Raw genomic sequence first — 24,172 nt, forward strand, 5'->3', positions numbered from 1 at the left:
TTAACATGTCATACAAACCTGAACTAGGGGATCACCACATTTTTTGGCCTGTGGATACATTTGGACTTTTTGGGTGAGAACAATGGGTCATGCCCCCTCTAGCAATTTCTCTCCCCTTCCCCCACAGAGGCACAGAAAGGGACAGTGCGCGCGCGCACACACACACACACACACACCCCTATACATATTCTTTGCTTTTCCAAGTAGTCTAAGTAGAAGTTGGATCTAGTAGATTCAACTTAAGAAACACGTGGAGCTGAAAGAGGAAGTGTGAAAAAGCATCACTCTCCTGCAGCTCTATGTACTTCTCAAGGGAGAAGAAGGTAGCCAGCTTAAACCACCACATGACCAAGGGAGTAGTGAGTAGAAAGGGTGGCTGAGAGGCTTCGTTAGTACTTCAAGGGAAAATTTCAAAGTTGCCAATGCTTCTCTTCTATAGGCACCTCATTGGCAACCTCTGTCCTAAACAGTGGTTTATTGAAACAAGTTAGCTTGATTTAACATACTATAGTTGAGTCATCAGTTTGTCCAAGGTTAGGGATCATGTGCTTACTGTAAATCAGAAGCTCTGCTGGAGCCCATGGTTTGCTGTGAATTGTTCTAAAAACAATAAAATATCTCATTGGAAATTTGTTTTTCATGCATGGAAAAGTTGTTTTTCTAGTCCTAGCTGTAGTTGCATATCTTTTCAGTGTTCACCAGAATTGTATGCCTTTGATCATTCATACTACAGCTTTTAACCTTTAAGTTCAATATGTGATATGTTTCCAGGAACAGGGCCGTCTTAGACGCCCCTGCCGCTGTGGTGCGCCGGATCTCTCCGGCGCCCTCCCGCCCCGTTTCCCAGCGCGGTGGGCGGGTGGGCGCAGCGGCGGGCGGGCAGGCAAAGCGCGATCTCTCTGGCGCCCTCCCGCCCCGTTTCCCAGCGCGGTGGGCGGGTGGGCGTAGCTGCGCGGCGGATCGGCGGATCGGCCGGCCAGCGGGCGGGCGCAGCTCACGGCGCCTTTCTGGCGGGCCGGCGCCATGGTGCCCTGCGCCACCGGGGGTCTACCTAGAGCCGGGCCTGTCCAGGAAGTAACTAGCAATGGAAGTAAAAGCTACAAAATAAATATATTTGGTGCAATATACAAAGCTTTATTTTTATAGAAAAATAACATGGTAGACTGAAGCCAAAGCAGAGCAGATCCATCCTTCAAATATCACATATTTTCCAACATCTAGGTACAAATGACAAAGGAACTTATTTTTCAAAATGTTGCTTTTGTGTATAACCTGATTATACAGTGGATTTATAGATTTCAGTATTTCTGAAAATACTTAGACTATTGTCTGTAAGCATACATAAAGAATGGAAACACCATAGTGATTTCTAGATTTAATTTTCTTTATAATTAAGAAGAATGAGAACATACATACTCTATTGTGCAGCAGAGCAGGCTTTTAATATTAATTCTGGAATTAGGAGTATGATCAAATTCAGCTGCTAGAGTATTTGAGTCCTGATCTGTTTCTGCAGTTCTCTGCAGATTCTGTACTTTATTTGCTTTTTGTCGAAATCATGACAATTGAGTCATTCTTCTTGAAAATCTGATAGGCAGATGTATACATTGTTTGGATAGCAATCCTGTCCTATTACAATCAAAATGTGATCTTTGTCATTAATGCCAGTGGGATGTAGGTTGTATCCATAGTCTTTGCAATCCTTTTTTACAACTCGCTGTTCCTTCTTTGTCATGCCAAAGACATTTACAGTGCCACGTTAACTGGTAGCTATGTAACCCTTACCTTTGGCATATACTACTAGTTATCATAATATAGCATGTTCATACAAAAGCAAGAAAGTAAGAATAGAGGAACCAAGAATAGAGGAACCATAGTGAAACAATGGGAGATGGGGCAAGTGGCAAAGAAATCTTGGGAGAAAAGAGAGAGTACTCAGAAAGCACATCTGGAGCCTATGATGAGAAATCAATATAAAATGGAACTTGCATACTAAAGGAATGGGGAAAGGGTACCAGTTTCCAAAACTCTTTATATAAAATTGTGCCATGAATATTTAAACTAATGTCTTCCTTTTGGAAAAGAAAATATGTGTGTCTAAATATTATAAAGCAAACAATCAAATGTATATATAAATTATTTAAAATGTATTCCACTTATATTCAGTATTGTTTCTGAAATTTGTTAAGAACTGGGGATAAAAAGTTCTGAAGAAAACAGAAAAAAAACATATTCAATTTTCATTTTATAACAGGTGTAAGGAACAGAGAAATTAAAATATATCTAGTTGTAATGTTTTATTTAGTATATTCATAATTGGATAAAATTGTAAATTTTAACAAATTATAATCCTAGCTTGCGCATGTATAACAGTGCAAATGGTGAATTCCTTCCTCATTCATATCTATGGAGGGAGCTAACCCACAGATAATATTCATTTCTTAAAATCAGTGGGGAACGTGAAACATGAGAGCTTGGTGTATACTTTGGGAATGTTGTGCCAGGGACAGGTAATATTATTATTACTTAAAATTCCTGATGATTTTAAATAATGTAAAAGAGATCACTTGTATATAAAAATCCTTTCTGCATTGTAGCAGATTACTTGATGGAATGGGTTGAATTGCATGCCTAGATTGATTTCAGGGTTTTTGCTTTGTCTCTTACAGAATAGATGTTATAGCAATTCTGATGACCTGTGAAAGCATACTGTGGTCAGTTTGCAGTTCTGTGCAAGAACTGTTGATCCCACAAAAAGACAGAAATCGTCATATTTATAAAATACACAAGTATTGCAATAATTTACTTGCAGCAGCTGTCTTTTTAACTGCGCCATTGGAGAACCTGTATAAGTAAGTGATGTAATATTTTAAGACAAACAGACATTTATCCTATATAAGGAGTAACAATCGTCTATTTTTGTGTAATGGCTAGATTCCAGTATGGTAATGATGCACCAAAATCTGAACATTGGTTTCAACTGTGGATAGGAAGTGGCGCTTGAATGTACATTGTTTTACCCTGCAGCAGATTTGTTTGAGGAAAATAGTGTCATTAGAATCTGGTAAACTTGAAACCAGTCTATATTCCATACTCTCAAGGCTGTAATCCTAAACATGCATACTAAGGAGTAGTTTAACACAGAGAGACTACTTCCAAATCCACATGCATGAGATTGCGTTGTTAAGAATTTGGTAATAATAGCAAAGCCTCTAGCAATATCTAACTATCTAACCAAAGAATCATGGGAACTGCAGTTTGCACAGAGTGTTGGAATCTGTAGCTCTGTGAGAGGTAAACTACATTTCCCAGGATTTTTTGTGGGAAGCCATGTGCTTTAAATGTATAATGTGCATGTGACCGGATGTGGGGGTGGGGGTGGGTCGCCAGGAGGGCTGAAGCTCATTGCCCCAAACTCTGGAAAACTCCTGCCAGTCAGAATACAGAGCTAGATGGGCCAATAGTCTCAGCATCCTGTGTTCCTAAGGGTCTTTGATATGTTCTAATCCCAACAGGAGCAGGCCAGGTAAAAGACTGAAAAATATTTTTAAAAGCCATTGACCTAGAAGATAAAGGTTGATCCTAGACCAGGCATAGGCAAACCCGGCCCTCCAGATGTTTTGGGACTACAACTCCCTTCATCCCTAGCTAACAGGACCAATGGTCAGGGATGAAGGGATTTGTAGTCCCAAAACATCTGGAGGGCCGGGTTTGCCTATGCCTGGTCTAGACAATAAGGAGAAGAGGACAAGGAAAGAGGCAGGAGTTTGAGGGGGGAAAGGGTAAGTGGGAGAGAGAATAAGCACATGACCAAAAGTCCCGTCTGGAACACACATGAAGAAATGTACACATGGCCAAAAGCCCCCAAAGTGAGGAAGGCTAAAATCTGCATATTTATTTAGATTAAGCAGCCAAATCCTTATATGCAGGCCTTTAATGAACTACAATATAACTAAACAGTATAGTATTAAGACTGTTCTTTTCTTTTCTTTTTTAAAAAAGGGGGGGACTTCAAGTTTGTATCCTGTTTTGAGTCTTTTATGTTAGGTGGAAGGTGAGATGCAAACTGAGATCTTTTAAATACAGGGTACATTAATAAAAACATATCTCTCCGTTTATCTCGTAGCTTTGTGATACTTCTCAGTATAACTTCATAACATTGCTCTAGTTATAGGTAGGTAGCCGTGTTGGTCCGCCACATGCACATGAAAGCTCATAACAATAACAAACCTAGTTGGTCTTTTAAGGTGCTACTGGAAGGAATTTTTTTATTTTGTTTCATAAAATTGGAGGGAGCAGGCATGCTGATTTTAATTCAAAACACACTAAGAAAAGGGACCATATTTCTTTGTACAATTCTAACTGCTGTCATCTATTAAACTCCATATTTTAGCTGTTGGGAAGAATATTTTTTCTTCCAACTCTTTGTGCATTTGTGTCCTGTTACACAGCCCTTTGAGACTGTAAACAAAATAACACAACATGGCTATTTCTAAGCTTAAATCCACAGGGTTTTTACATATTGTATCCAAGGAAAATCACAACAAACTTATTATTGATCAAGCAACAGTTGTACATCTAACATTCCATAAACACATGCTAGTGATAGCTATCCGTGTTTCCTTGGAGAACTGTGAAACCTGCTTTGCAATCAATAAACTACCTCAAGTAAGTGACACACACGACTCAAGACTATGTGTCCTGAAGCCCTTCAAAATGTGGAATTCTTTCTATTCTTTCAAATAAGAATTAGTTTTTTTGTTTTGTTTTTACAAATTGTATATTGTAATACATGAAGGAAATAAGCAAAATAGAGAAAGTGATATCTGCTATTCCTGAAAAAATTGAAATGTGTCCACTAAGGTTCCTATAGGTTGAAAAGTAGCTCATCTTTGAAAACAAGCTTTAACTGCCATGCTAGCTCAGGCCATATATAGAATAGAGCTATTTTGAATCGTATCCTATGAGTCACATACCATTCTTCCTAATACTGATATAAATATTTTTTACTTGCAACTTAAAACAAAACCACTTCCTCTTTCTTGCCAATCCACATTTTTCCCTGGCCTTTTCCCCCACCCACCATTTTGTTTGGTCATTTCCCTCACTGTTCATCCTCCCTTCTTTTTGGCCTATGTATTGTTTCTCTTTCCTCCCTATCCATCTCTGACTTGGTGGGGGGATGTGTGGAGGCAGGTGGTCCCCATTCTTCGGGCTTGGTTTACTGCTTTTCCAGCCACCGAACTTAACCCACCACACCCATAAAAAATTCCTTCAGTAGCACCTTAAAGACCAACTAAGTTTTTATTTTGGTATGAGCTTTCGTGTGCATGCACACTTCTTCAGATACACTGGAAACAGAAGTGTCAGACCCTTATATAGAGAGAGAGGGTGGTGGGGGTGGGTGGGAATGGGTGATGGGCTGATGGGAGTGGTAAACCTGTATATATATATAAGGGTCTGACACTTCTGTTTCCAGTGTATCTGAAGAAGTGTGCATGCACACGAAAGCTCATACCAAAATAAAAACTTAGTTGGTCTTTAAGGTGCTACTGAAGGAATTTTTTTCTTTTGCTTCGACTCAGACCAACACGGCTACCTACCTGTAACCACCACATCCATATACCGCTGCATGTGTTGACAGCAAGACCTGATACATTTTCAACTACGACAGCAGATTTTTCTTTAAAGGATGTTCCCAATCAGCCCTGGTTTTCAGTACAGCAAGCCTTATCAGCCACTGATGCTTCTGTGCTCTGTCAGTCCTCTGCCTTAACTGCCCAAATGGCTATAGCCCCTATCATTGCTCAGGACACCCACCCACCATGCCCCCCCCAACCCAAAAGAAAGCCACTTCAGTTACTGCAGCAGTTGCTGATGCAATTAGTGCCAAGACAGTGTTGGATCAGCCGCCACACACAGTGCAATATATGGGGCATGAAAAATCAACCAGCAGCAGTGCCTATCTCCCCTTCCCTGTTCTTTGACTGATTACTGCACGGCAGAGACAGTGATCTGGAGCTGATGGATGAATGGGAGCCAGAGTGGCAGAATTGTTTAACTCTTCCCAGCAATCCTCTAAGAAGGAGTCTTGTGGCTGCCCTGCTCATGTTTTTGCTATCAGTACTGCTACTGTTGACTTGACACAGGCATCACTTACCTCCTCAAAGAGTTTCAACTGGCTTTTATTCCCAGCCAAAGTGTTTTTTAAAAGAGTGCATCCCTATATGTCCTCCTGTGGTGCATCATTTTCATTCATGGAACTTAAAGAAGGTTATGCAGACTCTCGTGTTCAAACCATTCCAAACTGTTCCTCTCCGCATCCTTTCTCATAAGGTCCTCCTTTAGGTGGCCATCACATCAACATGGCTCATTTTGGAATTGAGTGCCTTATACATATTCCTGAAAGACTGTGTGGAAAGACGGTGATTATTTGTATGGATCCATCATTCATGCCTAAGGCAAATACAAGTTTTTACTACAACCAGAATCTCTTTTTGGCCTAACCAGATTCATCCCTTAGAGACGGCCTGACACTTAGTGGATCATCTACTGGACGCTTAAAGACTGTATCAGCCAGACTATTCAGGTTGACAGAGGTGTTGTTTCTTCCTTTCCACCCAAGAATGTGGAGTAAGAAAAGCTAGCATGCTGGCTGAGAGTATTTATCATCTTGGCTTATGACTCTCTCAAGCTGCCTGCCCTGCAGAATATCACAACCCATTCCACAAGGTCTGCTTTTACTATGGCAACATTTGCCACCAATGATCTTTTTATTGGCATCCACAGAGCTGCCACTTGGTCCACACCAAAAACTTTGGATAAACATTATAAACTGGACTTGTATGAATCTGCTGATGCCTCTTTTTGAAGATGTGTTTTGCAGCAAGTGTCCTGGAATTGCCTGCATTACTAGGACTCCTTTGGTACATCCCACCTGATGGACTGTCACTCAGGGAAAAGCACCTTTCAGGGGAGAAGAGACCAAGAGTTCCTTTTCTGGTTCTTGGCTTTAGTGGAGGAAAAGCCAACAGTGTTTAAATGAGCAGCTTATATGTGCCAGTGAATGTAATTACCTGAGACGCCCATCTGCAAGTATCATGGAAGTATTGCCTGAAGTTGGAATCAACCTTGACATCATTGGAGCGTCAAACATTCCTGAAAATTCATTCTGGCGGTTAATAAATTATCATGACTGCAATCCACAACAATTCAATTTTGCTGTCAATTTTAATAGGAACCTATGTTACCTGTTCAGTTTTATTGCTAATATGTTGTATTCCATTAAAAAAATTGGACTCCCATCTTTTTATTTAAAAATCTCATAGAACACTGTTATCCTAATTCGTTTTAATGCTATCAGCATGTAAATGCTGCTTTTCATAATCTTTGTAGACACTCAAATTCTAAACGAATTTAAATGAATTTAATGTTTATACTATTCACATATTCTTGGTACAAAGTAAGTCCAGTAAAAACCATATTGATAAATAAGTCAAGGTGTACCAAGCTATCTCAGCTATGTCCAATATTAATTTCCAGTTTATTTTCTCACTGCCCCATAATATATGCAACACGTTGCTTCTGTTAATGAGATCTTGTTCATACTTGTCTTTTTCTGCCTTTCCCCCTATTAATTGTTTTGTTTCTTTAATTTTGTTTTAAAAGATTAGCTTTATTTTCAAAAATAAAACAGTCTAAATTCATGGAACTTGATATTCTACAAAATTTAAGATTATTTCCAACATCAAATTATTTAAATTCTATAAGGCAACAGTGTTGGGAATTCATCATTTATGCATCTCATCATTTCACACTATCACTGAGATTTTCAAAATCAGTTCTCACCTTGTCATACGCTACAGAAGAATAGCACAACTCAAACATGGAATATTGCTCTTGTATCAAATACTTTCACAGATGCTTTCCCCAACTTTTGAGACAAGAGGCAGCTGCTATAGGATAGTTTATACATAAAGAACATTTCCTAATAGCTGTGGTTATGCACTAATGATTAAAGTAGGAGATTTAAGCTGAATATATTTGTCTGTTAGTAGTATTTTCATTACTAGTAATGGACAGTGGGGGCAATCACGTTATTCACTGATGTTTAGGCTGCATAGCCATTTGAAAATTACTTTAGAAAAATGTCTGGAATGTGTTCCAATGAAGACGGGGGCATTCAGTATCCTTCAGGGTATCACCTTCCATCTAGCCAGGGGGCAGAGCACTCTTATTGTTTTACTTTTTTGAGAGAATGGCCCCATAATCTCCAAGATGGGCCATGCTTCATAGCCAGGAATCAGTTCCACATTTAAAGGTTAGCATCATCACCTAGAATCATACAAAGAACCAGGAATCAGTTTAAGCACTAACAAAATATGTTCCCATTGACCACTCTCAGTTAGTAGCCCAGCGCCTGCACTTTGATTTACTTGTACTTTCTCTGCAGTGTTGTCTGCATTCTTCAAAGTAGTCTAATCTGCCAGGCTATTTTGCCCATGAAAAGTTACTGCTAGGGCACCAGTTGAACTTAATGAAAGATGCCTTGGACTGGTAAGGTCACTTGGGCCTCTAGTGACAAAGTTGGATCTTTGAACAGTTCTTGACTGTCGACTTGATCCTTTGGGGGTGCCACCTACTCAGAACCCCTCTTCCTTGGACAGATTACCTACTCACAAACAGTACTTTCATTTTGTGTGTGTTCTCAGACACTGATTTTAATACCACCAAAGGTCAGGTGTAAAGGAGAAGTATTGTTTCTTCACTTTCATCAGTCACGGTGAGGCTCAATAATAGGACTTAACTGTGTTGGGTCACCACACAGCAGTTTCCTGCTGCTTTCACTACAGCCATTCTGCTTCCTACATCACGATTCCCAACACACCAGTAAACCAAGGAATTAAACAAGCTTTACCTGATGAAGAGGATGTCAATCACCTCACAAAATGCCTACAGTATCACCTGGCATATCAGCTATAAACTTACCAAAGTCCACCACCCCTGCAGGGAGAAGTAGTTGCTGCCAGTCTGAACCTTTGCAAAAAGTGAAATGACCATGAGAAGAGAGACAAAGAGAAATCCTCCACAATCAGATAGCCATCTTCTGCCACAGTTGAGAAGGTGGCCTCCCACATTCATTTGGCTGAAGACATGTTGAAAGAGTCTGTGGTTGTTATGGCAGTCATGAACCCCTGAGCCTCACTACCGTATGCAAGGCAGACAAGAACCACAAGCCTAGTAAGTGCTGCTAGGCTGGAAGCTGGCAGGCAGAGAGCTGCTCATTGCTGCAAGCACACTCAAAAAGGTCAACAGAAGTTGTAGAAAAATACCTCCTTAGTTTGCAAGGGAGCAAATGGCTATAAAATGTTTATTTGTGGCCATTGAACTATCCTGTGTTGGGACATGGAACAAAGCAGAAGAAATTCTATACTAAGTGTAAAGGCTACATAATAGCCCAGCTCTAGAGAATACCAGCCTCTGTGGAGCAACAGCAGGAGAGGGTTGTTACTGTTTGCCATGCTCTGTCTAGTAGAAACAGGATACATTAAAATGTAAATCATAGCTGAAATCTGAGGAGAAAAAAATGTTTATATTGTACTTTGACTTGAATCCTAAGAACAGCAAGTGGAATTTTGCTTGTGCAACAAGGCTTTCCCGTCACTGTTGTGGGTTTGGAGACACTATATTCCACCCTGTTCTGCAACTGTAATTTTTTAAAAACAAAACTATTTTTAACTTGCATTTTAAATTATTGTAACCCACATCCTGGGACATCCTGGTGAAATTGGAGACCCCCTTTTGTGAACTGAAAAACCTTCTATAAGTAGCTCATTGATTCAAAACCAAATACTTGTTTGCTGTGCAAAAGCTGTTAAAGAAGTATGATTATTGAACTAATTCTACCTGAACTACTTGTATTTTTCAGGACATTTTATAGTAGTGTTGGTAATCCCTTGCCCTCAGATTTTTTGGAGCCTACTGTTGACCAACCATTACGCTGGTTATCTGGCATCACAGAATTTTCCCCTTTTTTACTGAAGTAAGTATCTTTATATTAAAATGTAGATAAGAACCTGAGATAAAATCTATTGATTTCTCAGTTCAAATTGTTATTTATTCATTTTTTTATTTTAGCCTGCCCTTCACCAAATGAGCGGGTTACAGGAATATCATAAATAAAATAAGTTAAAATCATAAAATAAAACCACAGAAACAACAGTATCAGTCAATTGCAACAGGCTATTATATAGATATCAAATATACGGTAGTTTCTTCATGCTGGTTTTCTCATACAGATTCCATGTGGGGCCTGTGTAGACTTAATGTATAGACTGTACATTATGGGATCTGAAATGAGCCACACTTCCTCATCCAGATGCTCCACTCTCTGATACAAATTTCCTCTATTGTTTTTCTAATGGGACGCTGACCATAAACATGGTTTTAAGCTGCTTTGCGATTTCTGCTTTTGTTTACCATGTTTGAGACTGATGGTAACAATGTGTGCCAAATAGTGAGCAATTGTGATCACATATTCCCCAGCCCACGTACCCAGGGCTAAACTACAAGCACCTTATATTTACACCAGCTTCCAATTCAAACTATTTTAGTGTGATGGTAATTGTTGAAAAATGGGTAGTTCTACTTTAGCAGTATCTAATTATTTTAACATTGGTGTTTGATTATAGACATAATCTCTTGCTTTAGTAATGTATAAATGTGCAGTTCTTGACAATAAAATAACTCAATCTAAGTTTTCTTTCCCATTTAACTATTTTGACTTTAAATTTTGAGTATTACATGAAACTTTATTTGTATCTGGAAAAAATAGTAACTTCAGGCATTAGAAAAGCTAGATAATTCTACAAAACTAAACTTCATTTGAACAACTGATTTGTTCGTATTTGGTATTTTTAGAATTTGTTGCATGTTTGGAAGCAATGCATAATTTCCTTGCCGTTTCAGTAAGTGTAATGACAATTTACATATGAAGCATATGCCATCAGCTGTACTGTCATTCTTTTTCTAACTTTGGACCAGAATTCCTCCCACGCCCATTTTAGCAGATTATCTATGCTCCCCACTGAATTTTGTATCCTTTCTCAGTAACCCGCATATTTAAATGAATGCTATGATTTTTAAAACTTACTCTGAAAAAGTAAATCTTTAGTTTCTGCTACATGTAATGACTATGTCTTTAATTTCAACATGCCATATTTCAACATGCCATATAACACACCCCCATGTATAAGACGACCCCTATTTTTCTGAACCCCAAATTGAGTCAGAGCCTGAACCTGAGACCAGCCTCCCTGCGCCAGAGCCTGAACCTGAGACCAGGGCACTTGCACCAGAGCCCAAACCCAAACCTGAGCCTGGGCCGCCCACACCAGAGCCCAAACCTGAGCCCACACTGCCTGCTTCAGAGCCCAAACCCGAATCCAAGTCCGGACCGCCCGCACCAGAGCCCAAGCCCAAGCCCAGGCTGCCTGCACCAAAGCCCCAGCCCAAATACCTGTACATTCCCCATCCATGTATAAGATGACGCAAATTTTGACTAAATTTTTAAAGCAAAAAGCATCATCTTATACACAGAAAATTACGGTAGCTTTATCTACCATACAGAAAAAATAAGAGGAAACTGCACTTCAATTTATTAATGTCCAGTGCGAATGGAGGTTCTTTAGGGGCAACTATAAAACGAATATATAATCAGCATATCTGTGTAAATCCAGTTATAGAAATAATCATAGCTCCATTTAGATGTCAAGTGCCTTGTAGAATTGGAATCATATGAGGGGTAGAGCAGGGGCCACACTTTCTGTCCCCACCCACTCCATCAGGTCCCCCTCTGTAAGGCCTATTCTGTATGGGTGTGCTCCTCATGTAATTTAGAACCCTAAATCTTGTAAAAAGCCTATTCAAATAGTGCATGCTTCCCACTTCAGGCCTTTTCCAATGCACGGAGGAAGATGGAGCAGATTGTTAGGGATTCAACAAAGGGCCCTGTGAACATTGACACATTTCTAATCACATAAGACCTAGAATACTCCGATAGGGTTCATGTCTTTATCATTACACATTAGTCAATATTGCATGAATAATGTGTTGAAGCTTATAAAATAAGACTAAATAAACAGTATAAATATTGTTTTGGCATGAGAAAGAGCCCCATTGCACAAATGGACTTCAGTTTGTGTAACGTTGGAATAAATCCTTTAGATTAGATGTTAAGCTTCCTGTAATATAACTCAAAGTAGGATTGAAAACAATTGATGTTGGTGATATGTGTACTTAGTTATTTACTATTTTTAATTCCCTGTGTTCTCCAAGAATGTCAAGACAGCATACATGGTTCTCCCCACCCTGTTTTATTTTCACAGCAATCCTGTGGATTAGGCTGAGAGAGTGTGACTGATCCAAGGTCATCCAGCCAGCTCTGTGACTGAGGATTAAGCTGGCCTCCCTGATGCTAGTCCAGCACCCTAACCACTACACTACACTACACTACACTGCACCACACTACTGTACACTGTAAACCACTTTGATATTTCCATGATATAGCAGTAGCTACATATTTTTATAGCTATTTAAATAAATGCATGCATGCATATTTAGTTAATAAGAAATGGATTTCCATGCATGTTCATGTTGTTTTAGTGGCTGAATGCCCTATTTTAAGCTTTGGTGAATGTGCATAAAAGGAGGAGGTTGAATTACAGGGCTATACCCTGATTGCTGGTGCTGCAGTTTCCATTGGCATTGCCATGCTAGTCATTTCCTCCTACCTCCAATACAGCTTAGTGGTACCGTGTAAAAGCATTCATATATTGCTGGAAAGGATGTGAAAAAAGTGGTGAGATTGCCAGCAGCTCCTGGATGAGCTGGCCTCCCAATTGTAGTAGATTTGTAGAGGTAGATGCAAACCATCACTTGTTCTTTTCTTAATACCAAATTAAACATTTATATGTGTCATATTTTATATATAGTTCACCTTTTCCTCTTTACGTGGCTAGCCTTGTGTTCACAGCTACATGAGCTTGTAAGATGAGAGAACATATGCCTCTCCATATGTCCAATATAAAACTTTTCAGTGCATTTACTAGTGTTAGTATAGTGGCTTCGGGGAATGTCTGTAATACTCTTATTTTCCCTCTGAGTGAATCACATCAACTGTACATTTCAATTTGCATGATGCTCTAAGAGCCAAGAATTGGCAAATACTGAAAAGCAATAACATCCCATCTGGTCAATGATAGTTGAGCTTTTTCTCTACCTCAGTATTCCATAAGTCACTTTAGATACTACTTTAAATATTTAACTGTCCAAAGGCCTTGTTTTTCTTATGTTTAGAAATTGAAGGGAAGTGTTGCTCTAATTTGTATAGTTAGATGCTGTGACGACCCTGGCCCCACTCTACCTTACTATCACTGCGACACAGGAATCCAGAGGGGAAAACACCTACCCTCTTCTCCTGGCGCCTCAAAAAAATAAACCCCTTTTACTAATGGGTTTCTTAGTAAGGAGGGCCTTCCAGCTTGCGTGGCCTGGTACCTTAAGAAACTCTAGGCTGTCCCCCAGGAATAACCTCTTGCCTCCAGTAAAGGGTCTCCCTCAGTTGGATTCCCCCCACCGTAGAAGTTTGCCCTATGCACTCTGGCAACTTCTTGGCACCTCAGGTTACCCTTCTTAGCCTCCTCCGTGTAACTTCAGGACACAAACCACCACCTCCCTGCCTGAGGTGAGTTTTGCCCTCTCTTGAGTCACCACGGCTGTGAGTCCTGGTACCTCGCTGGAAAAATACAGACGGACCTCTTGTTGGCAAAAACAGAGATGAAGTTTTATTGTGTTAAAAACATAAGTGATTCTTTAACGTGTCATTTATTAAATAGCTTTGTTCCATGTTGTACAAAATAAACTCAGTCAAACATTTAACTTTAAGTTTTCCTAGCCTCTTAACTGTCTTCATACAAGCCACCACATAACATCACCTCACACCTTCCTCCCTCTCCCTCCTAACTGACCAAAACCGACACTCCCTCCTTTCAAACCGGGCACAGTCCCGCCCCCATCAGAGTTCTATGCCAGTCAGGCTGGAGGTGGGTTAACTCTTTGCCAGCCGGGCAGAAATAAACATTTTAAAAGTGCTTCAATTTGTCACAGATGCCTAATTACGTAGTGTAGACAATGGTGGCATGGTGAAAAGAGCTATGCATTTCATGAACATTATCTGAATACATTGAAATGTTGGGAAATGGAGCAGAGAACTGGGCTAATATGTTGTCATTACACTTAATATACAGTGGTACCTCTGGTTAAGAACTTAATTCATTCCGGAGGTCCATTCTTAACCTAAAGCACCACTTTAGCTAATGGGGCCTCCTGCTGCCACTGCGCCGCCAGAGCACGATTTCTGTTCTCATTCTGAAGCAAAGTTTTTAACCTGAGGTACTATTTCTGGGTTAGCGGAGTCTGTAACCTGAAGCGTTTGTAACCTGAAGCATTTGTAACCCGAGGTACCACTGTATAATCCACAGAATCATAGAACTTAGGGTTGGAAGGGACCCAAGGGTCATCTAGGCCAACCCCCTGCAATGCAGGAATCTCAGCTAAAGCATCCATGACAGATGTCCATCCAACCTCTGCTTAAAAACCTCCAAGGAAGGAGAGTCTACCACTTCTCACGGGAGTCTGTGCCACTGCCAACCAGCTCTTACTGTCAGAAAGATTTTCCGAATGTTTATTCAGAATTTCCTTTATTGTAACTTGAAGCCATTGCCTCAAGTCCTACCCTCAAGAGCAGGAGAAAAGAAGCATGCTCCCTCTTCCATATGACAGCTCTTAATATATTTGAAGATGGCTATCATCTCTCAGTCTCTTCTTTTCCAGGCTAAACATACCCAGCTCCTTCAAGTGCTCCTTGTAAGGCTTAGTTTCCAGGCCCTTGATCATCTTGGTTGCCCTCCTCTGCACACTTCCAGCTTGTCAAAATCCTTCTTAAATTGTGGTGCCCAGAATGGGACACATCTGTTTTATGTTACCAAATATACTTTTATAATTCTGCCTGAATTATAGTGTGACAAGTAACTTGCATCGTATTTCCCACCCATCCCTATTTGTTTCTTTCTTATTTCACAGACTTGATTTCAAATATTTTATAACATCACTCTAACACTTAAACACAACATTGAACTAAAATATAATGCCTCAGATTTATTCAGGCATTAAAAATGATTTTTGCCTCATGAAACATGAGCATACCTGGCCCCAATGAAAGAGATAAGTGAGGTTACTTTGTATCAGTTAAAATTTGGCAGTCTACCAAATGTTAATTTGCTTTTTAGCTAGTTGAGATTAAATGTAATTCCTTCCCTGAGCAGCCTTAAAGTAAGCAACCATGAAAGCATTTTCAGAGTAATCTGGAAGGAATTGACATTTAAAGGAGTTAGCATTACATCTGCACTTTAAGGCTATTAATTTCATAGATAAATCAACGACATTATTCTGTCTTTATCTTACTTTTTGAAAGGACTCCATCAGCCAGAGGAATGGCAGCCCAGGGTCAACTCAAGCTGCTCTTATCCCAGCCATACTGTAATTGGAACTTGCTTTTGGAAACCCTGCTACATCACGATTGTCTCTTAGTGAAACTTTTACTGAGGAGTTCCAGTAAGTACTGATGCTTTCTATAGTTGCATATTTTACCATTGAAGAAACACAAGTAAAATGTTCAGGGTTGCCACATTGTTCGCTATTTTAATATTAACAGAAGGATCGTGGTCGTCACTTCACATAATTAGCATTAGGCTCAATACTTGCAATCTAATTTTCTCTCATTTTTTTACTCAGGATTTTTTGTTCGGATAGGAATTCACATTTATCATGCTGATACTGTTTAGAATATAATGTGTTTGTTATTTACTAAAACATTAGCTGCAGATATTCTGCAGTTCTCTTGGTCCAACATATGGTCTAACATTTGCCAGAAGAGCACCACAACTAAACTCCTGTCCTGTTTTTTATTGAATGTTGCAATGCATTCATTTACCCATTCAAATGCATGTCAGCAAAGACTGAAAGATGTCTGAAGATCATATTCTTCCCCTGCTGTTGGATTATATCTACTAGTGTGTTCAAGGATCACAAGGATGGAGTCACAGCATTTATTAAGCTTTTGGCTGACCATTACCCTGAGATTCAGTAGATTGCATCTGGCCTAGACATGCTGAGCTGTAAACAATTGTTTCTCTAGCCCAGAACACTGAAATCATTTAAGAGTTTGTTTTTGTAAGAAAAATCCCTATTGTGTAAGAAAAGACCATAGATCTTAGCCTAAAAATACTATTACATGTCACCCCAATCTCCATGAGGAGTGTGAGAATCCAGGGGTTCCAACTGCTTACACAGGGTTGGGTTTCCTTTGGAAAGATCGAGGCACAGCGGCTAGTGTCTTTAATAAATATAGTTTTATTAAGGCATAATTACACCTACCGTAGAAGTCTGCAGTGGAGACTGTGCAGCAAATTATAGCCCAAGAGTGTCTTCCATTGCCCCTTCCATTGTCCACTGTCTCTCAGTGCAACTTCCTCTGACCATTGCTGCATGGAGTTCTGGCCTGCCCTGCAGCTCATAGATGTCTGGCCTCTGGCCTCCTCCTCCTTCCCAGCACACCTCTCAACAAAAACCCAAGACTCCTGTAAAATGACACTCCTTCCTGTCACCTTTCCATCATATCAGCAACCCTTGCTTTCCACAGACCTGATAAGCTTCTTTGACATGTAGATGCCTGGCCATTGTTTGATAGACAGGCTGGTTTGCCCAGGGATTCCTTGTCTGGCACAGTTCTGTAGCTTGTATTTTCCTTCTTAGCCCAAATATAGATTCTGACATTCATTATACAACAAAATTTTGTTGTAGATTCCACTTACACGTTCACTACTACCTCAGCTTCTGAACTTTTCTTCTTTCTTTATTCAAGAATCTGAATTATCAAAAAGTGGAGAACAAAGTACTTGCCTAGACATGAAGAGCAGTCAAGAGCCTAGTCTGACTGAAGCAATCTTTGCAGTGCTGTCTTACTGTACTTTATCTCCCAAATCACTTGGTGGTGTTCTTGAAAACTACATGGAAAAAGAACAGATGTGGGATTGTTTATACAATATATCAGGTATGAAAAATGCAGTGAAATTTTCTTTCTTTCAGGGGTGTATCCAGTCTTGCTGGAAGTGGAGTTCTGTTTATGTGATTCACTAACTCCTACCCCTTGTAGTTCCCTGTACCACACTCCCAATTTGCCCCAGAGGTCTTCTTCCAGGGCTCGGTGGGTAGCAACATATGTGTGGGATGCTTTAGAAAATATAAAATTGCATCTGAAGGAGGATCTTAGGTTTCAAATTGAGAACCAGTCATAGAAATTTCTTATAATACCACAGAAGTTGCTTTCATTCTTGAATGCTCTGGGAAAATCTCCACTTAGCTTCATCTGTGCCACCACATCAGGCACTTCCATTTTGAACTTCATTTCATGTGCCTCCTTGCAGATTTAACTCTGTGTTTTCTAAAGCATTCATTCGTTCAGAGTATATTTATCCTGCTCTTCAGCCAAAAAACAACTCCCAGGGTGGCGCACAAATGTCAGTGATAAGACAAATAAAAAAATTCCTTCAGTAGCACCTTAAAGACCAACTAAGTTTATATTTTGGTATGAGCTTTCGTGTGCATGCACACTTCTTCAGATACACACATCTGAAGAAGTGTGCATGCACACGAAAGCTCATACCAAAATATAAACTTAGTTGGTCTTTAAGGTGCTACTGAAGGAATTTTTTTATTTTGCTTCGACTCAGACCAACACGGCTACCTACCTGTAACTAGTGATAAGACAGTTCCTGCACTAAGGTTAACAATTTAAAAAACATGATGCAAAATGAAAGAGAGGAAGGAGGGGGATAAGCAATCCTGGGGACAATTTCTTAGTTATCTAGAACTCTGGTAATGAGCAACTGAAATGGAAATATCTCAAAGAGAAGAAGACCCAAATGTTACGGATGGAAAGACCCGTGTATCCCACTTCTTTTTATAGTCTGATGGAATGGCTGCTAATGACAGTTGAGGAAGGAGCCTGAACTGGTCTTTTCCTCTTCTGTAGCCAGGCCCAGAACTCAGTCTAGTCCACCATTTAAGAAACTAAACCACCAAAAGCCACAATTACCTTTAAATACTATACATATTTATATTATCATACAGGTCAAGTCAGTCATGATAACTTGTCTAAATGCAAAGATAAACAGAAGTAGTATGTTGGATAGTAGTAATTATCAACTTCTAAGCAAAACAACGGGATACGGGTGGCGCTGTGGTCAAAACAACAAAGGCATGGCAACTGAGAAAATAATAATTTATAAAAGTGTAGCATTTGATAACATAGCATTGTTATGTAGAAACTTATTTTACTCTGGTTGCTTTTTTATTATACAACTGTAACATGGAGAACTGTATACAAAAGTTTCTAAAATGGTAATATTAAATGTTGCTAAATAGGCTCGACTTAATGTTTTCTTTTAAATTAATATTATTACTATTTTGTCTCCAAAGTTTCTAGTTGCATTGAGTCAGAGCCAGAGGTTATCAGATGCTTGAAGCTGACTTTGATTAATTCAGTTAAGGGTATTGTGAAGCAGATAATTTCTTTGATGCATTCATGGGAAGCAACAGAAAACTATGGAACCTATCAACACAAGCAAATTGTTCCTGAAAGTTTGCTGAAGACTGTTCCAAAGGAGTGGAATTACACACCTAGAGAAATGAAGAGAAAAGAATCTGGGAAATGTAGGTGTGCTTATATAATTCCTGTCAAAATAATAGCTATACATTTAATGAGGACAAATCAAAACTGAAGAATTAGAATTAAGTGGTGTGATTTGATAATGAATACTATAGTAGTACAATTTATAGTATTTTAGAAGACTATTCATGGAATTGCTTACATACTTGGGTGCAGTACTTTGTCTTACTGAGTTCTTAGCACAATCTTTGTCATTGTGGGCTAGTGGAAGGCCCACATTCAGCAAAGTCTCTTTGGGAAACCAAATGGGAAGACAGAATGAACATACTAGTAATCCTGGCATTGGTGACTTCAGTGTTGAATTACTGCAATGCACTTCATGTGAGGATTCCCTTGTGCTTGGTCTGGAAACTGCAGTTAGTGCAGAATGCTGCACCAGATTCCTGACAGGAGTGAGACCCTGTCAACATATCACTTCTCTACTCAGAGATCTGCGCTGGTTGCCAATTAGTTACTGTGCCAAATTCAAGATGTCACTATTAGTATATAAAGCTCTTAACTATTTGGGATCCATTTACTTGAGGGATTGCCTTATCCCATATACACACACTTTGCCACATTGAACTGTGACACTGACATTTTTACAAGTGCCATGTAATGTCCATTCCACACTTGCAAGGAATCAATCTTTGCATTTGGCAGCACATGCACTCTGGAACTGCCTGTCTATAGGCGTTAGGCAGACACATTCACTGTACAGTACTGTTCTTGGTGCCTGCTGAAACCCTTCTTTTGTTCAGAAAAGCCTACCTTGAAATGTAAATTTGATAGGCATTTTAATATGCAATTTTTCATAATGTAATTTTTAACTACTCATGTTATTTATATTTTGAAATGTTTTCGGTCTGGTTGTTTTCAACTTATGACTTTTTAGGGATAGTTTTAATGCATATTATATAACCAATTAGATCTCTGTGCACAATACAAACTAAGATGCATAGTACCTCCCCCACTCACCCTGGCATCCATATCATCCAACATCAGTATAGAGAGCTGGTTTTGCTCTTGTTGCAATAAGTTTCCCTCAGTGCAATACTTACATTTTTACCTCACAGGAGAGAATGGCAGCCATTCACTAATATGAAAAAAAAATTGAGGGGTATATTTAGTGATGCTATTTGGGTAGGGGCTATAGCAGTGGCCACAGGTAATTGACAACCATCAAATTTTGTTTCAGATAAGTTGGTTATTCTTCTTAGTTCAGTGTCTTGCAAGACTGGAATTATACCATGTGTTTGTAGTGGGTGGGTGGGAGAGTAGGATTAAAGAGCGGGTGTCCCCCTTTCCTACACTACTATGCTGCAAATAACATACACCTATGTATGTTTGTCATGGTAGCTCTCATCATGATGTGGCTAAGTTCCTAGGCTCCCAGTTAGCCAGATGTTTCTGCCATTGTGTTGGGACAAGTGAGGAGGCAATACTCTTTCTTCCTTAGCTTACATATGCGGTAGCAGAAGCAGAGAGCTCTTGTGTGATCTGCCTTTGTTGTCTCCACTGTTGTCCAGTCACACTGGCCCTTCTGGGTCTCTGAGCGCTTCCTGCAGGACAGGAAGATGCACCACACAAGAATAACAACATGAGCAACAGAAGATAAGGAACTTAGTGCCATAAAATAAGCACAACTGTCAGTTACGATCAGTTTTAATTTTATTTAATTTTTAATACATTATTGTATTTGCTAAAATTATGTTAGTGATAGCCAAAGGTCTCCAATTACTAAAATAGCAGCCTGCTTTTCTTTATGTCTTTTACAGTTTATTAAACAGATTGCTATGTTCATCTTTTGTTTATTGTAAATATGTTATGATCATCACAAGTTTAATTTATAGTTTACGCTGGGGTTGTAACATTGGAATGTACTTTGTCACATACTTGTAATATAGGCATTTATAATTTGCCATCTATAATGGCATGCCATTTTCTAAACTTGGAACCTTTCCCTCTAATTAGCTCCTGAGACAAGTTTCAAAATCCTTTACTCATTTTGTGCTTGAATTTAAATTTCAAAATGTCACGCTTCTATTTGACTCTTAATTTTTTATGTTAGGGTCTTTAATGTGGAATGTGGGAGTAATTTATGTCTGAACCAACTTCACGTGGTATTAAAGTAGCAGAACTGTATAGATAATATACAGATAGTACCGTGTTTCCCCCTTTTTAAGCCGTAGTCATAAAATAAGCCAGGGCAGGATTTTAAAACTTTGAAAAATATAAGACATACCCCGAAAATAAGCCATAGGTCTACCTGCAGGGTCGGCGCCCAGCAGTGCCGCGCCGGATCGAGGAGGTTCTTCTATCCTACTGCCTTTTAGACTGTGGCCTGCTGGCAGCCTGCCGGGTCAGCACCGATCAGCGTCGCGCTGAGCACCGGATCGAGGAAGCGGCCTGCAGGGTCGGCGCCCAGCAGCGCTGCACGGAACACCACCTCCTCTATCCAGCACGGCGCTGCTGGACGCTGACTCTGCAGACCCGATCGAGAAGGCGGCCTGCTGGATTGAGGAGGTGGTGTTCCATGCGACGCTGCTGGGCGCCGACCCTGCAGGCCGCTTCCTCAATCCAGTGCTCAGTGCGGCGCTGATTGGGGCAGACCCGTCAGGCTGCCGGATCAAGGAAGGTGCGCCGCCGGGGCGACTGGCTGCGGCGGGAGCCCTGCTGCCATAATATTGTGGGCCGCATGGCCTGAGGCAGAGTAGCAGCGGGAGGCAGAGCGGCGGCAGGGTGACTGACGGCGGCGGGAGCCACGCCGCCGGAACGTTGTGGCCTGAGGCAGAGCGGCGGCCAGAGGCCAGCTGGCCCTTCCGCACCGCCGGCGTGACGGGCGGCGGCGGGAGCCCTGCTGGCCCCGTCCGCCTTCTGTGCGCAACAAAAAAGCGAGCCAAAACCTGGCGCGCAGCTCAAGCATGGGACGAGGGGCACGATGAAGCAGCCCCAACCCACCCCCTGCAGAGTCTCCAGAGTCAGATCCCTCGGCAGGATCACTTCCCGCCCCCACTGCTTAGAAGGAGCTGCCGGTGGAGCGCAGGGAACCTGGAGGGGTGGCGAGGAGGGCAACCTGCCCGTCTGCCTGCCTCCCTCTCTTAACTGTTGTAACTTGGCAAAGAGGTTTCCCACCTCATCGTCATTGCAGGCAGGAGGAGCACGAGGAAGCGGGGAGGGGGGAGTTAATTAATGTTCAGAGAGTTAGGCTTGGGAAGGGGACAAAGGGAAGGCTTTAAAAGCGTTGCGAACGGGGAGATATTCTATTTGGAAGAGGAATCCGTCCTCTCACTTTTTTTTCAGCAAGGCATCCCAATGCAATGGCTTGATGCAATGCAATCTCCTCTTTTACGTTGCAATCTGTGCCAGCTTTTGCAACTGATAGGGCTCCAGTGCCGGCGCCCAGAGCGGATCTATCTATAGACAGTTCTTGCTTCATAAAACCCAAGTCTTGTAGTGCCGTAAATAAAAAAATAAGACATCCCCTGAAAATAAGACACCGTGTGGTTTTTTGAGGGAAAAAAGTTAGAAGACGGTGTCTTAAAAAAGGGGAAACACGGTATATTGATTTTTGTTATGGCTAGATTGCAACATGGAGATTGACCCTTTACCTTTAAATGTCCTGATGAAGTAGGAAACTCAGTGAGATATATCCCACTGAATGTGAGCAAGCTGATTAGTGTGCATGTAAAATGAAGTGTACATAGTCTTACAACTGAAGACACTTCTTCTTAGCTTCTCAGAGAGGCATCCCATTTTATATTCACAACCACTTTGTGAAATAGGTTAGATTGATATAGATTTGGGAGGGAATGAGTGAGATTCTTGGTAGAGAATAAATCCACAGAATGTTTATTTGCAACAAGAGGCTGGTACTGGCTCTGATGGCACTTAATGAACATGCAGTCTTGCACCCCCACCTCCAACACACAGAAAACACCAAGTGTGAACTAGATGCTCTGTACAAGCAGCTGATCATATAATTACCCTCACCTTTGGGGTTGAGCGCCTATGCGGGACGTGCACCTTGATCCAGCATGGAACATGGAACTGATGTGTTTTCCCAGGCCAGCATGACTCCAAATTGGACTTGCACTGGCCTGGAAAGTGAATTTCAGCCTGCCCAACATTCAGCCAATCACAGACAGGCTGGTTGCAGGGGATGGGCTGGGCTGGGCCAAAAGGCTTCCGGGACATTTAACCCTGGTCTGCCTCCACCACCTTGTCCAGATGCTCGGTTAATGGGATTTCTTCACATAAAAAAGGGTTGGGTAGAAATATGCACTAACTGACCCTCTGCATCATCCAATGGTCTTATGGACTGTCCAGGTTACACAAAATATTATCTGCATGAAGTTGTGTTCACTCCACCACCACAAAATAATGGTAGCAACCCCAGCAAACATGTGAACCAGGGCTATACATCTAAGAGACATCTAAAATTAAACATTGGCATTCAGTCTTCATAACTGCATTGTATAGCAAGAGTGTTTAATGTTAATCATACCTTCTTTCATTCTTTTTTTAAAGGCTTCACAAGGCTTGCTGCTCAGGCAGTATCTATTGTAATCAGCAAGTTACCTACAGTGATTGCATGTTTGCCTCCCCCAATTAAGTATTTCTTTTTTCTCTCTGAGAGAAAAATGCCAAAAAACTTAATTGAATCGAAAAAAGCTGGTCTTCTTGTCTGGATCTTGATTGTAATTATATGTCGGATATTTGAGGATGGAAACACCACAGAACTTTTAACGGGTACAACTCTTGACAGATGGAGCAAAGAGAAGCTCAGTTTGGTTCGTGTATGTTTGGAAAATATTATAGGGAAAAAGAAAAGTAGCCCTAAACAAGTGACTCACAAGATTATACAGAGCATTGAACAACAAAGGCCAAACTGGATTGAAAACCAGTTACTAAAGGCAAGAAAACTGGGCATAGACTGGTAAGACCTGATATTTCACTTTTTGTTTTTGATTTTTGCTACCATTTGCCTATACAACATGAATAATGAAATGTTTCGTAGTAAAAATGTTTACTGTAACAGATACTGAATTCCTGCAGGGCTCTGATTATAGGATAAATAGAAAACGAGGAAAATAGTGTTTTTCCCATAGAAGGGTGAACTGTCATTACATATATTATTGCAATGGATTTTACTATGGAGATTAAGGAGGATATAGTTCATACAAAAAGCTTTTTATGGTCTTCTGTGATTAGAAACAAATAAGCACATTTAATTTTGTAACATAACAGCATATCCAGAGAGAAATCCAGATCTCACAAGAAAAGTACCCTTCTGTTTTTTGTGAGAAGAATATCAACATTTCCAGATTTTACTTCCAATTTGCA

At 40.5% G+C, this 24,172-nt stretch overlaps 1 protein-coding gene across 4 annotated transcripts in view; it reads left to right on the top strand.

Moving 5' to 3' along the window:
• Nucleotides 1-24,172, top strand: part of KIAA0825 (KIAA0825 ortholog) — a 191,411-nt gene that overhangs the window by 40,088 nt on the left and 127,151 nt on the right. For 3 of the 4 annotated variants that reach the window (XR_009558323.1, XM_060280189.1, XM_060280188.1), the window contains exons 11-16: nucleotides 2,670-2,852; nucleotides 9,929-10,042; nucleotides 15,533-15,672; nucleotides 16,982-17,170; nucleotides 18,598-18,831; nucleotides 23,357-23,765. Coding sequence is in view for 3 of the 4 variants with exons in the window: in XM_060280189.1 (XP_060136172.1) it covers nucleotides 2,670-2,852; nucleotides 9,929-10,042; nucleotides 15,533-15,672; nucleotides 16,982-17,170; nucleotides 18,598-18,831; nucleotides 23,357-23,765 (1,269 nt within the window). In the remaining variant the exon portion in view is untranslated. The remainder of the gene's footprint in view (nucleotides 1-2,669; nucleotides 2,853-9,928; nucleotides 10,043-15,532; nucleotides 15,673-16,981; nucleotides 17,171-18,597; nucleotides 18,832-23,356; nucleotides 23,766-24,172) is intronic. The other variant, XM_060280190.1, reaches the window with a different exon arrangement.

Source organism: Zootoca vivipara, chromosome 11 (genome assembly GCF_963506605.1).
Source record: "Zootoca vivipara chromosome 11, rZooViv1.1, whole genome shotgun sequence".
NCBI lineage: Eukaryota > Metazoa > Chordata > Lepidosauria > Squamata > Lacertidae > Zootoca > Zootoca vivipara.